This window comes from Coenobita brevimanus, chromosome 90 (assembly GCF_032717465.1).
Source record: "Coenobita brevimanus isolate Jiangsu-jjx chromosome 90, ASM3271746v2, whole genome shotgun sequence".
Lineage (NCBI taxonomy): Eukaryota > Metazoa > Arthropoda > Malacostraca > Decapoda > Coenobitidae > Coenobita > Coenobita brevimanus.
The window spans coordinates 39,894,495-39,910,833 of record NC_137043.1 but is presented as its reverse complement, the minus strand read 5'-3'; the positions used below and the strand labels follow the sequence as shown (position 1 = coordinate 39,910,833).

General features: G+C 41.9%; 2 protein-coding genes across 2 annotated transcripts in view; both read right to left on the bottom strand.

The window, feature by feature from the left end:
* Nucleotides 1-6,741, bottom strand: part of Gdap2 (ganglioside induced differentiation associated protein 2) — an 88,330-nt gene extending 81,589 nt beyond the window's left edge. The window contains exons 1-3 of the mRNA XM_080281733.1: nt 6,575-6,741; nt 4,510-4,652; nt 2,876-3,008 (exon numbers count right to left, since the gene is read on the bottom strand). Coding sequence (XP_080137859.1) covers nt 2,876-3,008; nt 4,510-4,652; nt 6,575-6,741 — 443 coding nt within the window. The remainder of the gene's footprint in view (nt 1-2,875; nt 3,009-4,509; nt 4,653-6,574) is intronic.
* Nucleotides 6,742-8,868: 2,127 nt separating this feature from the next.
* The window catches only part of LOC145411588 (RNA-binding protein 25), a 37,260-nt gene continuing 29,789 nt past the window's right edge, over nt 8,869-16,339 (bottom strand). The window contains exons 14-18 of the mRNA XM_080281598.1: nt 15,579-15,704; nt 14,698-14,760; nt 13,733-13,866; nt 13,255-13,401; nt 8,869-12,439 (exon numbers count right to left, since the gene is read on the bottom strand). Of these exons, the coding sequence (XP_080137724.1) occupies nt 12,344-12,439; nt 13,255-13,401; nt 13,733-13,866; nt 14,698-14,760; nt 15,579-15,704 (566 nt within the window). The 3' untranslated portion in view covers nt 8,869-12,343. The remainder of the gene's footprint in view (nt 12,440-13,254; nt 13,402-13,732; nt 13,867-14,697; nt 14,761-15,578; nt 15,705-16,339) is intronic.

Below are 16,339 nucleotides of genomic sequence, written 5' to 3'. Positions count from 1 at the left end.
GCGCTTGTCATGATGGAGAGGTTCCTGGTCATGTACTTGAGCTGAAAGGCAAGGGAAGGAGTTCCAATCAACTCCATTAACATACAGGACGGCCTGCCACCTGTATGTTGTTGCTTGCTATAAGCTGTCCCAATCCTCAGGCAGATTTAAGGCACCGAGTGATTGGTTTGGCAAAATTAAGAAAAGGAAGGATTCGAAAATGAGTACAAGTGACAAGAGAATGAGCATCAGCAGATGCCAGGTCAGAAGAGACATTTGTGGATGTCCTAAAGGGAATCATCAGGGACGGGGGATATACTGTACTGCTGAGCAAATTTATAACATAGATGAGACAGGTCTCCAATACAAGAGGATGCCAAGGACTACGTACATCTTGAAAGACCACAGGTAAGGCCGGGGTAGGAAAGCTGATATGGTAAGTATCACTCTACTTTTGTCTTGCAATGTTGCAGACCATAGGATGAGGCCATTACAGTACTTGTAAGTAAAAAAAAAAAATCAAGGTGCTTTATGCAGATGAAACACATGAATGAGTCGAGGGCTTATTGGGAGAAATCAAAGACACGGTGGATAACAAGAGATATCTTGAATAGGTGGTACAAGAAATATTTTATTCCTGATGCAAAGAGAAGGTGTGAGGAGTTGGGTATACCATGTAAAATTCTGTTGGTGCCTCACAATGCACCAGGACACCCAGCCTACATGGAGGGTTTACATGAAAGTGTTAGGGTAGTGCTTTTGCCAGCTAACATGAATTCCCTCCTGCAACCCCTAGACCAGGAAGCGATAACTTGTTTGAAATACCATTATGAGACGATCTTGTCTGAGTACCTAAGGGAGGCCACAGACAATTGTGAGGAGGAACATCTCCTCCAGGAGGATATGCTTGATGGTGGCAAGGATTTGGAGGCATCTGATGAGGAGGGTTTGGATGACCCAGCAAATCCCCAGCCAGGTCCCTCCAATTCGCCTCAGCCTGGCCCAGCTGAACCGGTGCCCTGTCCATCTCAGGTGCCTCAGCCTGACCCTTCACAGCGTCGCCTTTAACTGTGACAGCTTTTTGGAAAAACTATATTATGAGGAATGTCATCATGAACAGTCTTAAGGCGCGGGATTGGGTGTCTGTGGCAACAATAAATTACACCTGGCACAGGCTGGCACCTGAGTTGTGTGCTGCTGGAGGTGGGGAGATGCAGTCACTACAGGCTGTGTGGCAGGAAGCGGTACGAGCGTGGAAAGCCGTGCCACGCTGTGAAGTGGTGCAAGAGGAAGATTTGGTCAAGGTGGTCGAGGACAACATGACGCCAGAGGACACCGTGCAACGCACTGAAGAGCTCAACAGGAAACACCATGAGGCCGAGGAGCAAGGGGATCAGGTTGAGGCACAAACCACAGCACCAGTTATGACCATGGATCACATAAATAACATCTTGGCTGGTGCAGAGGCACTCAAGGAAGCCATCATGGTTTATGAAGTGAATGAGGTTCGGAAGGCTGATATCCTGGACACTGTTTGCATGCAATGCGACCATATGAAGTGCTAAGGCAAGAGAAAATATGACAATGCCACCAGACTCTCACTCACCCGGTACTTTCATCCTCGACAGATGCCAGCGCAGCAAGAACCAGAGGAAGATGCTATGTCTGTGGGTTCCCTTGACTTTGAGAAGTTTGTGTAGGAGGCAGAAGAGTTGCAACAGAGGACTGTGGATGCACAGGATTCACCTTCTTCCACAGATGAGGACTCCATGAAGCTGGAGCGGCAAGAGGACCATGCTGGAGACCAGTAGGAGTCCTGCCCTGCCTCGGAACCCCACTCCCCTTTCCCCCAGCAAGCCCACAACCTCTTCAATTCAAGGTGAGGAAACCTCCAGCATTTATATTTAATGAAGTCATTATTAGGTAAGTAAATGTCCTGGGAAAAAATCTGGAAAACTGCCCCAAAAAGTGAACCTGGGGCTGGCTTGGGTACCATGAAACCCATTAACATGTAAACATATGGCCCTATAATGCGGAAATCTCATAAAGCGGGACCTCCTTGGGACAATATTCATGCGTTATGTGAGCAATCGCTGTACAGAGTTTAATAAGGCTAGGGAACTGATGGTGGACTGAACTGTCTGGAAGAATTTTGTACATAAGAATGTGTAACTACATACAGGTACTACATTTTAACATGACAGTCATCAGATTGACTCTGATACATAATTATGAAGTGCATATGCATGAAATGGAATGCCAGTGAGGTGAAGCAGGGATTCCCTTCCTTAGGTGGGAGAAAAGAAGTTAGGATAATGATAAGCATAATTATCTTTAATTGCTTAAACCCTTCCAGATGACTTGGATGCTTATACCTCTCTTCTGACTTTTGCCAATTTTATTCTGGCAAACGAAGGTTCTTGACACCAGAGACTCAGTATACAGAGTACATCTACTTACAGCCAGACACTTTAATCCCAAAAGGGGTGGTCACAATTGAACTGCCTCCAGGTCACCCTGTTCTTTGCTATCAGGCTGCCCCATCCTCAACACACATCCCTTTCTCTCATAACTTCTCCACCCCATCCCTCCATCACCCAATTTTCAGTGCCAAAGGAAGAGTCTAATTTCTCACTGTACTTCTCTCACTTCAACCTGACCCAGATGTTTGTCCTTTTGCAGTTTATTTCAAATACCTCAATGCCAGAAAAAGACACTTCTTTATGACTAGCTCTGTGTTCTTGTGTTAATTTTTTGTTACAACTCAGCATCCAAGATGGAAAGATGGCCACTTTAGGCCATAGCAGAGTAAAAACAGAATAGCATGGTCTACAGTCCTCAAACCTAATCCCCAAACTATAAACATAGTGGTAAACTATTTCTCTGAGGCACCAACCTGTAACAAGCGTGTAGAGCTGTTTCTGCAGCTGTCTGGTACTTAATGTTGTATCGTGGCCCCACCGTGTGAATGATGTAACGTGCACTCAGTTGATACCCATCTGTCACTACCACATCGCCTGTCTTGCAGTCTGGAAATATATGCCTGTGATGAGTTGGGACTACTGCTATAAGCCTAGTTAAGTTCCAAGGTTCATGTGGACATTAATCCAGTGGATTGCTGGCTAAAGCTGATCTTCTCCTGCAGTCTACCATTCTCATTTGGAGGAATATAAGGGGAAGTGACGGATGTTTGTATAAGCAGGTAGTGGAGCTGCCCAGTTTTACAGTGTGAAGGTGTCCTTCTCCAGCAGCTGAGCTAGGGTTACGATGGACAAATGAGTGAATATTTATCAGCACCCAAACCCACCTCCCCACATTCACGATGAAAGGAGAGATGTGGAGTCCACAAGGACAAACAAACCTACGATGAACTTCCTCTCAATATCAAATATGTTTCTGAAGAAAAGGCAAGAAAAGGTGAGTGCTAATTATATCCTTGTCTCCCGCTCATCCTTCAAAAATAATCCTTCATTACACAAGGGAAACAATCATAAGTTCCCCACCCCCATTTTTTTTCCCCCAGGGAGAACAAGGAATAGAGTACAAAAACATCTCATGCATTTTTCTTTCCCTGGCACAACAACTGTCATTTCAACATAAAGATCATTCATCATCCAACCATCTTCCAATCTCGTAATGTCCTATCAGGAGCACTGGGTTCCAGAGTGATGATACTTAGTCCAGACATATGAGACAAGAGTGATCAGTTGGAAAGGAAGGAATAATGAAGAAACTGGTCACTCTCATCTTAAATGTCAGGACCAACTTGCCTAGCCCCGGGATCCTATGCTCCTCATGGGGCAACGTAGGATTGGATGATGATGAATGAATGGCTAACACCAAGCCATAATATGACTATATGACACTGTAGAGAAGAAAGAAAATGAAGACTGGAAGAAACACAGAAATATCAAAAAGAAAGGTTGGACAGAAGAGCTGAAAAGGACAGTAAGGAGAGAGATTGGAGAAAAACAGGCCCCTTTGAATCACCTCTTATGACAAGCAGGGATACTGGGGAAGTATTCTTTCTCCCCCTCCCCACGGGAAGAGTGACCAGTTGGTCTTATGAGCAGCAATACATGGGGAATGAACCTACCCACCCCTAGGAATTAGATCCTTATAGGCCACATCCTGCTGGAGTACCTTGACTCACTAGACCATCAGGCACCCAAAAAAACTCTGGCAATAAGGCTAAAGCGCTACAGTATATCATTACAGTACACAATATCAAGGTCCAAGTATCCAAGAGTGACGGGCAACTCAAGTTCTCCAATATTCTCGGCTCCACCCAACCCCACTCTCATCTGATGTTTGGTGTATATGCAACAGAAATGTTCCTATGAAAAGATGAAGTACAATACATAATGAAACACAGAAACTTAATATATAAAAAACTCATAAAATTAACCAAACCAAGACACAAAAAAAAACACACACACACAAAATGACTACCATAAAAAAAAATATATATATCAGTTCATTCATTAATCCGGCTTCAAAATATTTTTAGCTCCTCCCAACTCCACTCACATCTGATGTTGCTGAAGAGCTCATTCTTCAGTTCTGGGCCAGCTTTTGCCAAGAGTCGTTCACTCAGGGGATTACGGTCGTTGAGGGTCTCATTAGTGCTATGAACAATACCATCTGCATTCAGTCGGGTTATGTCACCACTCCTGGACAGAAAAAGAAGGCATGATAACTTTTTCAGTGTTAAAATGCACTCTTCTACAAGTATCCATATTTACACACACACACACACACACACACACACACACACACATAAACTGTATATATCTATCCATCTATCTATTGCCAGACGCCTCACTCCCGTTCGGGGTGGCCACAAACAAATCGCCTCCACGTCGCCCTGTCCCCCGCCATTTCACTGCCCCCCTCTCTCATATACCTTTCCACCCCATCCCTCCATCTCATCCTCGGCCTCCCCCTCCCTCTTCCCCCATCCACTCACTTGATGTAGTGCTACCTTCTTCTTCCTTAGCCTTTATCATTCTTTTTCTATGCCTGCCCTCCTCTCTTCCTATTTCTCCCATCTTTCCTGTTACTTGAATAGTTTTCTTTGCTTTACAGGTGGCTTTACATTGAGTGACAAGCCAAATGGTTTCCTGTAAGCCAAGAAACCATTTACAACGCTGGGTGGTAACCACATAACTAAACCATACGTGCTCCCTACGTGTCAACAAGTGGGTTGGTGGAGGGTTAGTGCCCTTCCCCATAAAACAAATAACTCAAAGTCAAATGGCCACCCCTTATGGGATTATGGCGTCTAGCAGCAGATAGATAGATAGATAGATATATGCTGGATATATACAGTATATAATCATCATCCAGACTTCCTTTCCCACCCTAGGGCAGGGTAAGGAGTAGCAACGTCCAGACAGCCCAAATTTGCCCAGTCCAATGGGCCATGCTTCCATTCACAAATCATCCAAGCCCCTGGAATCCTGGCTCTACCTGATATGCCAACAACATTCACCACGTACTGTAGCTTCACATAAACGTATCCGATGGAGTCACTCCGGACGCTGTCAGTTTAAAAAGGGGTGCCAAATCCCTGATCATGCATTTCTCCTCACTGAGGTGGTTTGGACATGTGAAGAGAATGGAGAATGAAAGACTGACTAAGAGGGTGTATGTAGGTGAGGTGGAGGGAGGGAGAGGGAGGGGTAGAGCGAGGATGATGTGGAGGGATGGAGTTAAGAGGTATATGCGGAAGGGGGGAGTGCGCTGGGGGGAGAGTAGTCAAATGGTGGGTGACAGAGCGACTTGGAGGCGTTTTGTCTGCGGCCACCCTTTGTGGGATTAGGGCGTCGGGCTATAGATAGATAGATATACTGTATATATATACAGTATATACACATATATATACATGTATATATACATATATATATATATATATATATATATATATATATATATATATATATATATATACTGTATATATATATATATATATATATATAAATCATCACCATCCTGCCTTATTTTCAAACATTAAGGGTGAAGTGGGATAGGATCCAAATAGCAAGAAGAAAGAAAAACATAACAGGGAGATTTAGTCAAAAGCAAGCTGAATGTAATGAGTCACACACACATTCACTCACCTTTAAAGCCCTAGAATCCTGACTCCATCTCACAGGCATCCCAGGTAACCATCTGTACATATGCTATGCACTTCATATTACCTACCTTATATGACAGAGGTAACCCAATGACTACCAAGTTAAAAACAGAACCCTCATATTCGGGACGACTGTGATACATGTGTTTTCTATGGACTGGAAGGTACGCCAAGTGCCTAAATCAATTAATTACTTCCCAACAGTTGTTGGATGATGTTGAGGAAAATAAAATCTAAGATGTGTGGCAAGATCTGCAAAACTGTGAGAATATCACTTTGGACTTTTGATTCTTTTGGTTTATTTTCTTATTCTGTTTGCTTATTCATGCTACTGCTTATGGCTTAGTAGCCACATTTCATTATCATGCTGTGCCTCCCATGGCTGATGGTGGTTAACCATCAATACCTTGTAAAGCAAGAATGAGATTTTTAAAATACATTATGGTATCAGCTCACCAGAGACATATCTTGTTGTTGATGTCTATGTCAACTGTGAATGGTGGTGTTGGGTGTGTTGGTGTGGGCTGTGGGGGAAGGGTAGGAGGTGTGCCGGGCTCACACTGAGCCCAGGAGGGGAGGCTCCACACATCCACTTGATTGGGGTTCACTCCCAACGGCTCCATGCTCAATCATAACTTGGAACTCTGACAAACATAAAGGGATACAGTATCAATCATTGGTGCCATAAACATGAAATTAACAACATTCACAGTCAGGTCTTGTTTTAGGACTTTGCTATGTGATAAATCACTACACGGATAATTCATTATTTTTACCCTTTTTCAAAATAATAAAAAACTGGCTGCAATTTCGCTAGATTGATAATTATGACAGCCACCTCCGAGAATCTCATGCAGGCCTGCCATTATTACCTTACTCTTACTTAATTAAACTGGAAACGAGTTGCCTCTGTAAGTGATTTTTGCGGCACAATATACCTCATGTAAGACTTATGGGCAAAGTGACCTGTTGGTAAAATTATTTGGGCAATATGACCGGTCACCAGTCAAAATACTAGAGCCGACTTCCTAACAACGACAAAGGCTCCTCAATGGTACTCAAATTACCTACTCTGACACCATATATACTGACTAGAAGTGTAACAGCCATATTCAGCCCCTTCATGGCATATCGTTAATCATCCCATGCAAAAACTGTGGGCCAAATAATGTTAAATAATGGCTTAACATCTAGCTTGTCAGACGATCAATGATTCAGGCACCAGGCAAAATTCCATTTAAATTCCCATTTCCGCCATAGTCAATACATCTGACTGCTTCCCTCGCCTCTCCTGGTGTGTGAATATTAATTAGTTTACTACAGACAATGGAAATGGGCTATACGACTCACCTTAAGACCTACAATACACTACTATTTACAAGTGCCACCTGACTTGTATTTACAGATGGCGTCCTCGTCGCCTCCATGCCTGGCGCTAACTTTGAAAATGGTTTTTAGGCTTACAGGTTTTTGCTCTTTTATCTTCCACTAGAAAAATTACATTCTCCTTCTCCCATATTTTCCCCACTGGCCCAGGTTTTCGTCCTTTTCTAGCAGGTTGTACGTACTCTAGTGACAAAAAGAAAAAACACGGCCCTACATCCTTTCATAACACTTCGTGACTGATACTGTACTCCAGTGTTAATCTTCTGTTAAAACTCTGTAAAAAGAGTAAATGTGCCACTTGCCCTCTTCTTCCTAGAGTACAAAAGGTAGTGACGACAGCAATATCACTGGCGGTGTGCATCGAGCACCTACAAAGTCTACATTAATTCCCAGCCACGCTTCTTCACACCACCACCATTTATTTATGCACCATCACTAACTAAACTCGCTTTGATGTTAACCGAATGTAAGTCAGGCAACTTATTCACCTAATACTTGCAGGTCCCATTCAGTTGGAACATCTTAACCCACTAGACCATGTCAAGCATCATGGTTGTATGGTTGCCTCCCAGGGTAGTAAGAAGTTTCCTGTGCTACAGGTTGGATCCCAAGGCTAGGCTACTCATTTCAGACATTTAAGGCATGAGTGGCCAGACTCACCTTTTTCTGTGTGGCTTCATGTGAAGAATAAACTTCAAAAATCCCTCAGATGTAAACCCTTGTATCACCTGGCTGGAGTGTCACAAACCACTACACCACCAGGCATCATCTGGTTAACACCCACCAGTGTAAATGGTTTCCTGGGTTGTAGAAATCCATCCAGCTTTATCACTCATTGTAGTCACCTAAGAGACAGCACTACAAGCGAGTGGATGATGTGTCTCCCCACCTAGCACAATCTACTTAACACTTTTGCAAAACTGTAGGTATTGCACATATTCAACAATGACCCAACTTAGTCTCATTTTATCACAAGAGTTGTCTGAATCCTCAACAATTATAAGAGTAATACTGAGGCTCTAGTTGGAAGAGAAAGGAAGTGTCATGTAAGAGGGAAGAACAATAAATTATTGAGAAAGGAGTAGTATGGAATGATGAGAGTTTGGAAACGTGAACTGGAGGCGATTCTTTCAAGGCCACCCCAGCACCAGGTTCTAAAGGATGTGCCAAGCATTGTATTGCACTGGAGATGACCTCTTCAGTAAAAGATGACCTATTCAGTATAATGTAGTTTAATATATACGATACTTTCTTACCAACAACTTGTTTATATAACAAAAATTATTATTATTATTATTTTTTTTTTAATGAGGAACAATGGAAGCAATCATGAAAATAAGTATTTATTTACAATCACAGGCAAGTCCATGCTATACAAAAACCAAACACTGAGACATGGCCTGTGTGTGGATGCCTCAGACCTGTGGTGGTGTAGCCACCAGATATAATGCTGAACTTTCAACACATTGGCCACCTTCTATAAATATTAAGAAGGCTGATCCAATCTACCATCCCTACTGGATGCCAGAAGGTGGGTAAGCTTTTTGTATAAAACAGCAACAACTCTGGTCAACATTCAATGTAAAACGACAAACAATGGCAGTTAGAACAAAACAAATCACTGGATTATAGATACCTTGCTAACAGAAATAAAGGGGTAGATGAATAAAATGGAAGTAAATATAATACAGAATTATACAAGAAAATGGTAATAAATAATGAGATGCAACAGGTACCATCATAAGTTCTCCATCTGGATGACAGAGAACAATGACATAATCTCCATTTAGTGCCCTTAGCAACTAGGCTCAAGACAGTAAAATCTTTAGGAAACTCAAACAAGAAGAGATTTTCCATATGACCAGTTGAATGAGACATGCTGAGAGATTGAGCAGATTTGTGTATGTAATCTCTGGTCCTGTCCTGATATTTCAGGTTATATTCTCTTCAGTTATAGAAGCTCCCTTGCACCTCTTCCTAATCAGTTTATGAAGGTAGGCAACATACAGGAGAAAAGTATGGTGTAATGCATAACATAATCATCAAGCAAAAGGTGCCAGGGAAACTTCTTTATCTGACAAGAATACAGCCCTTTATCTGCACTTCCTCTCTCAAACCTGAGCTTGGTAAAAATCTTAGCAATTAATCTTACTTGTACCAATTCAACAGGGAATGAGATATTTCACTGTACATGTCGGTAACTAAAATATATTTGCAATGAATCAGTGCATGGTCAACAAAAGATCTGTTCAGAAAGTATCCAATCATAGGCTTTAAAAAAATAAACTGCTAACATGTTGAGCTAGGACACTAATCCTCCTCAAAATAGGCCCCTTCTGACCTGATACACGTACCCAGGCGTTCTTTCCACTTCCTAGAACATTTTTCAAAGTCAGTTTTCAGTATCTCCTTCAGGTGCTTCATCGCATTCATCGTGACCTCTACTCTCATATCAAATTGGGAACCCTTCAGCAGAATTGTGTGTGTGTTAACCTCCCTGGCTTCATTCCCCAAAACTTGCTGGATCTTTCTGGTAGGTTCCAGTTGGGTATCTTTTTTTTTTTTTTTTTAAATGCAGTAACATTGTTCAAATTTTTTCACCATCGTGATACGCGCAGTAACTTAAGGGCCTAAGGTTCACGATGATGAACACAGGCTGGCTGACAGCCACCGAGTCACTCATGGTGGCTGGTATTAATCACGTATGCACACAAAGGTCCTCCACTGCGATGCACAAAACCCCACCTTTATCCTCCAACTGGTTGGTGAGAAAAAAATGAGGTTGGATACTTAATGAACAGACCTCATATGTGCCAAACTGGTTACCAGTTTAATTACAAACCTGTAGTTTAACAAGTTGTACTCCCAACACTGACACACTTCTAGTATGCGCTGAATACATTGTACTAAAAGTTTAATTGAATAAACAGCTGCAGCAACCTCCTTTTAAAAATATAATAAACAAATAAATTAATTAATTAAAAACATCATTCATTTTTCTTAAACTTCTTGGATGAAGTTAAAAACAAAAAATGAAGTATCCATCCCCATAACACCATCAACTACTTCCAATATCTTGGGTGGGTATGGGAAACGATTGCAATACTCTTTCTACCTTAGCCTGGTCTCGATTTTCTTCATTTTGCAGCTTATTTCACACAACCTGGTGGCAGAAAGACAATGCCGAGACTGTACACCCTTTCCACTGCAGTTTGTACAAACATCATACTTTATTGTTAATCTATTGATATAACAAAGTATTCAAGATGGGGAGATGGCAATTTTTGGCCAAGCTCGAGTAAAAAGGGCATACCTCATTTTCTTAGCATTGCATATATGCAACTGAAAAAATACTGTGTATTTTTCACTTCACTCTTGGTACCTCCACGTGACTGTCTTCTACTAAGGAGAGGCCGTCCGGAGGGGTGGCACATAGCCTTCATTAACCCCTTCACTAAATTTAGATTTCACTGAAACTGAATCAAATCATTTGGTACCAGTAGCTGTCTGAATAAAACAAACAGGATGCCATTGGACTGAAGTGATCAAATAAATACTAAGTGTGCCAGGAAGAGGGCAATGGAATGGCATCTACCTGATCTGCTCCCCAACACTTCTGATGAAAGCAGCCTCATAGCAACACAAAAGAAACGGTGAAACTCTGGTATAATCTCTCTCTCTCTTTTTTTTCCTCCTGACTGATATCCTGAATGTGGCTACACAATTTGATCTACACCTCCCCACTCAATGCAGCAATGCAATACAAGGTTACAATGGCAATCATAACTATGATCTCTGGCCATCATACTTATACATTTTCCCTCCTGTGCCTGGGTAGCAGGTGGGGAATGGGGGGGATGCTTTGACCAGTCATAACATCCACTGTCCATGTCCTGGGTCACTTGCTTGTTTCATATATATTATATATATAAATCTCTATTACTATGGCATGAAACCCAAATGTTTTCAGATATGAAGTTTCCAGGTGAAGACAAGGTGTGACTGCTCACTGACGCATGATCCATTTATGCCAGTCATGGAAACTGTGTTGCCCAATAACTGCACAACGCATTAAATCATTGAGTCTTAAGACCGTGGACCATGATACCACATATAGTCCACTTCTCCACATGGCAGCTCTCCACAGTCACCATCTAGAGCCCCTACTTTACTAACCCATCGCAGGCACTAATTCTCTTCTACATCCAAGGTTCAAAATTCATGTTACAACTACTCTGGCAAAGATCTTACTTGATCTGGACACAGATGAGTGCTGAGGAATATTTAACCTTGATTAGGCTACCTTCATTGCCAGATTATATAAACCACTACAAAGAAGCATCACCATGAGAGTTGCTTCCATCTTGCGGGTAAACAGAACAACTTGGTACTGAAGTCACAGATGCCGTATCTTGTGACTATGGAGATGCAGTGATATGGAGTCAACAGGCAATTCTGGCAGCACACCTGTCATTTCACAGATAACACACACATGTTAAATTAATATGCAATTTTCTCATGACACTAGAGTACTTTAAATTTCCAGCACAATCAAGTACTGTCACTGATCACACGAGGGTGAACCATCCATACACCACTACAATACTCCTAAGACACTTGCAAGATGAAGGTGCACCTTTCTCATGACACTAAAATACTCCAACACTTACAACACAAGCAAGTGCTGTCAATTGCCAAATAATGTTGAAACACACACACCACTGCAATACTCCGAGAAGCCTGCAGCACTATTCAGTGATGCAACAAAGTCTGTATAAGTTACACAGTCCATACAGTGAGCGAGGGGGCAGTGGAGGGGAGTGGGAGAGGGATGATGTCTTAGGATTTAGAGGCGCCCAGCTTCTTAGCCTCTATCTCATATATAAGGAGCCGCCACATCTTGACAACAAACACCTCTGCCTCATCATCTAGCACCTGTGGTGGTTGGACAAAACAGATCAGAGCAAAGAAAAGCATAAACATTTTGAATGAAAACTTTCAGAGTGGTGCATATAATACAGGAAAACATGATAATAAAACATTAAATGAGCACGAAAATTGAAAAAGGAATAGGAGATAATAGAAAGTATAATTTCTGACACGAAGTATGAGAATATCAGGCTTGACTGATAAAACAAAGATTTCAGATCAACTTGTAAACTAAGCCTGGAAGAGTCTTCAGTCTACTGTCTGGGTGTACACCTTACTTGAATATTCCCTATGCCTGACCAGGCCATATGTTAGGTTACAGCTCACTGTCACCTCTACAAAGCAGGGGGCTTAGGAAACTGAAAGACAGCAAGGAACGAGTGTGTTAGACATCAGGAAGTGTGTGTATGGAAAAAGCAGATTGGAGACAATTCTGTCTTGACCCTGTATAGGTGTATGTTATCAGAGAGCTTGATAAACAGTATCATCATCATCATCACCCAAACCTCCTTTCCCACCCTAGGGCAGGGTGAGGATCCCTAGGGCAAGGTGAGGAATGCATATATAATGACAGGAGATAATCATGGCATGCACAACAAAAGTGATGACCATATGGTGCTATGGAAGGGAAGAGGAAAAGGAGTGATTGAGATTGTGCGAGAAGCATTTACATAAAATCTCACCACGTGGATATCGCTAAGGTGTGACTGGAAATGAAATGAATAGAAATACAGTACAGTGTGTAAACAAATGCATGATGATGAAGGAAGAGGAAAGAAAAATACTGAAACTGAAAGAGAAACATTTATAAAAAACTTTACCATCTGGACATCATTGAGAAGTGACTGCGGTTCAGATCCCAGCAACACTTTGGAGCATATGAAGTCTACTAACGTTGGCTCTGGCTCTCCAATGTACTCAATGATCTTTTTGTTGATCCATGGACGAATACGCTTCTCCATTAGCCCCTTGCAGAAAGAGGTGAAGAAGGGATGAGTACAGTAAAATATATATTTCACGGGCATTCATGCCACTGCTTAAATGTAAGATAATCCAAATAGCAATTGATCATCATCATACTTCTTTTTCTACCCTAGCAAAGAAAGCATATGACAAGAGAGACAGACAGACAGACAGACAAAGAGAGACGACTAAACAAAGTTTTGACCAATTGAATGGAATACACACCCATTTGCTTACCATTCAAGCCCCCCAAAATCCTGACTCCATCTCACACACATAAACATCCACATTTACCCATTCATACCACTCACCAATAACCCAAGAAAATCTACTCACAGGATCGACAAGGGATGAGTCAATAGGGTAGGCAAAGAGCTCCTCCTTGCTGGTGGGAATCTTGTCAATCATGCTCTTGATGTGTTTGCGTTTCTCCTCTCCTCCTCCCTTCTCCTTCCCTCCTTTATCTTTTCCTGTCAGAAAAGGAAACAATTCAGATATAACGTGACACAAACCTCTGGTAAACATCTGCAAGATCTACATTATTACACTGCATACGCATTTTAGGACAATGATTCCAACAAGCAGCAGGGCAATTCAAAAACATTTACAGTATAACACTTCTGTGGGTTTGTGACGGGCCCGGCAAGCAACGTTCAGCTGCTTTCAGACGCACAGCCATGCTCATAAGGAAGGACAGACATGTAGTTGCGTCGTCTAATGTAACGTTCACCGCTGGTTGGATATGGAACTAGTTCACTTACTGCCTTGTCCCATGATCTCTAGTGCATCAAGTAGTAAGTGGAAAGGCTTCATATTCCAATTGCAGTGAGCTCTATGGAAGACAATACAACTTTGTATATTCTTACTTATAACCATGAATGTACTGGCTATAAAAAATTTTTTTGGCACCCTTATGACATGATACATTATGTCACACCACACAAGGCATTCTGAATCAACTCCTGAATTACAGTGCGTGGTTGGTATCCCTGGCCCTGTATTGCTGGTGTGATTTAATTTGTCTGGTAATGATGAAATCTAGTGGAAGAGGGAGAGAGGTAAAGGGTACCAACCACACCATGTATTCTCGCCATCTGTAACAGCAATCGTTGTGAAAAGCATCAGAGCAAGGGGTGCCGAAAAATTTTTGAGAGGGTATACATACATATATGTTAGGACCAAAAGGGCATTGAATGAACTTCCTTACCACATGCATAAAAAAACAGTACAGCAGTTTTTAAAAATCACTTTGTATTTCAAAACATTGATTTTCAACACTTCAACTTCTAAACTTGATTTACCTGGTTCTATTGATTTTCTTAACAGTTTTTGTAAGGGATCTTCCTTCGCACTCAGAGCTCGGTCTATAAATGAAAAAATACAGTGATTAGAAATGCTTTAACTAGAATACTACATGAGGTGAAATTGCTACTGTGATTAGATATCTTTACTTGCAATACAAACCATCATCATCATTATCCCAATTCAACAGGCATAAAAATCCACATCACTTTACCCTTTAGATGCACTGGAGACATGAATCAGAGAAATCCAGGCCGCAAGAGAACTGTTTTGTGTTACACTCCACATTAACATAAGAGTATGAGACTCAAGTATGATATGAGCATGAAAAGTTTAACAGCGACAGAAGTAGCACTAGAACCATTCTTAAGTGTGTGTGGGGTGAACAGACTGAACAACATGAGAAAAGCAGGTTCTTAAAAGATGTGGAGAAAGGAAGTTGCTGATTCAAGGACTGTAATTAGATGGTATGGTCATACAGAGAGGCTTGTTGTAGACTGGGTGGTAAAGAGACTCTAGGCAAGTATCAGTGTGTGTATAACCAATTTATTATGTTCTGGATACATTGTATTGGATACCAGTCAATAAATGCTCAGGACTTTCATTACTGAGTCTACCCAAGGTACACAGCCTTCTACCCTGTCCTGATTTCCATGCGTTGCCTCATCCTGTCCTGCACTGTCTTGCCCTGCCCTGCCCTGCACCACACAAAACCTCCCTTCCATCTCCTGCCTTGCCCAATTCCATTCCTTCCTCTCCTCTGTCACCCCACTCACCCCTGCCCTGCCCTACCCCATACAACCCCTTCTTTCCATCCCCTGCCTTGCCCAATTCCAGTCCTTCCTCCCTTGTCTCACCTCATACAGACCCATCATTTTACCTGGAAGAGGCAGCTTTTTCTTCTTTGATGGTAAGTCATCATCATCTTGATTGAAAACATCTTTTACATCAAACTTCTTACGCTTGGGCTGCTGAGGTGTTGTGTCGGCCGAAGAGGGGAACCCATCTGTAAAGACAGAACAATTAAAGGTGCTGGTAATCCCTTCAATCTATACTCAGTTTTTTTTATCAAGGCAAAGATGCACTTGACAGACTGGTGATTATTGGCTGAATGCAACATTACTTCAAAATCTAGCATTATTAACTGACAACAATTATCTGAGGGAGAAATTTGGGTTACTAAATATTTTTTGGACAGGTTACATTTAGCCAATCATCATCAACCTGTCAAGTGCATCTTCGCCTCAATTAAAAAAAACGGAGTATAGTGATGTGTTTTTTAAACTTTATCCTCGCTAACACAAAGTGATATTAATAAACTCAAGAGATCTCCAGCAATGAATGGGCTAACAAAGGTGGTAATCAGCGTACAGCACTCAGATTTTCACATACTGAGCCACATAAGGTGATGGTCAAGAAAGCCCTCACCACTTCACTTTCATTTGCGCTTGACACTTTTTGAACTGGTGCAGTTTTAAATCCAAGAGATGGTTGGGGTTGCTTGCTTATGTAATGCCACTCAGGGATGAGTGAGGCTGGTCACTCTCATCTTAAATGTCAGGACCAACTGCCTAGCCCCAGGCTCCTACACTCCTCATGGGGCAATGTAGGGGTAAAAAAAAAAAAAAAAAAAAAAAGCCT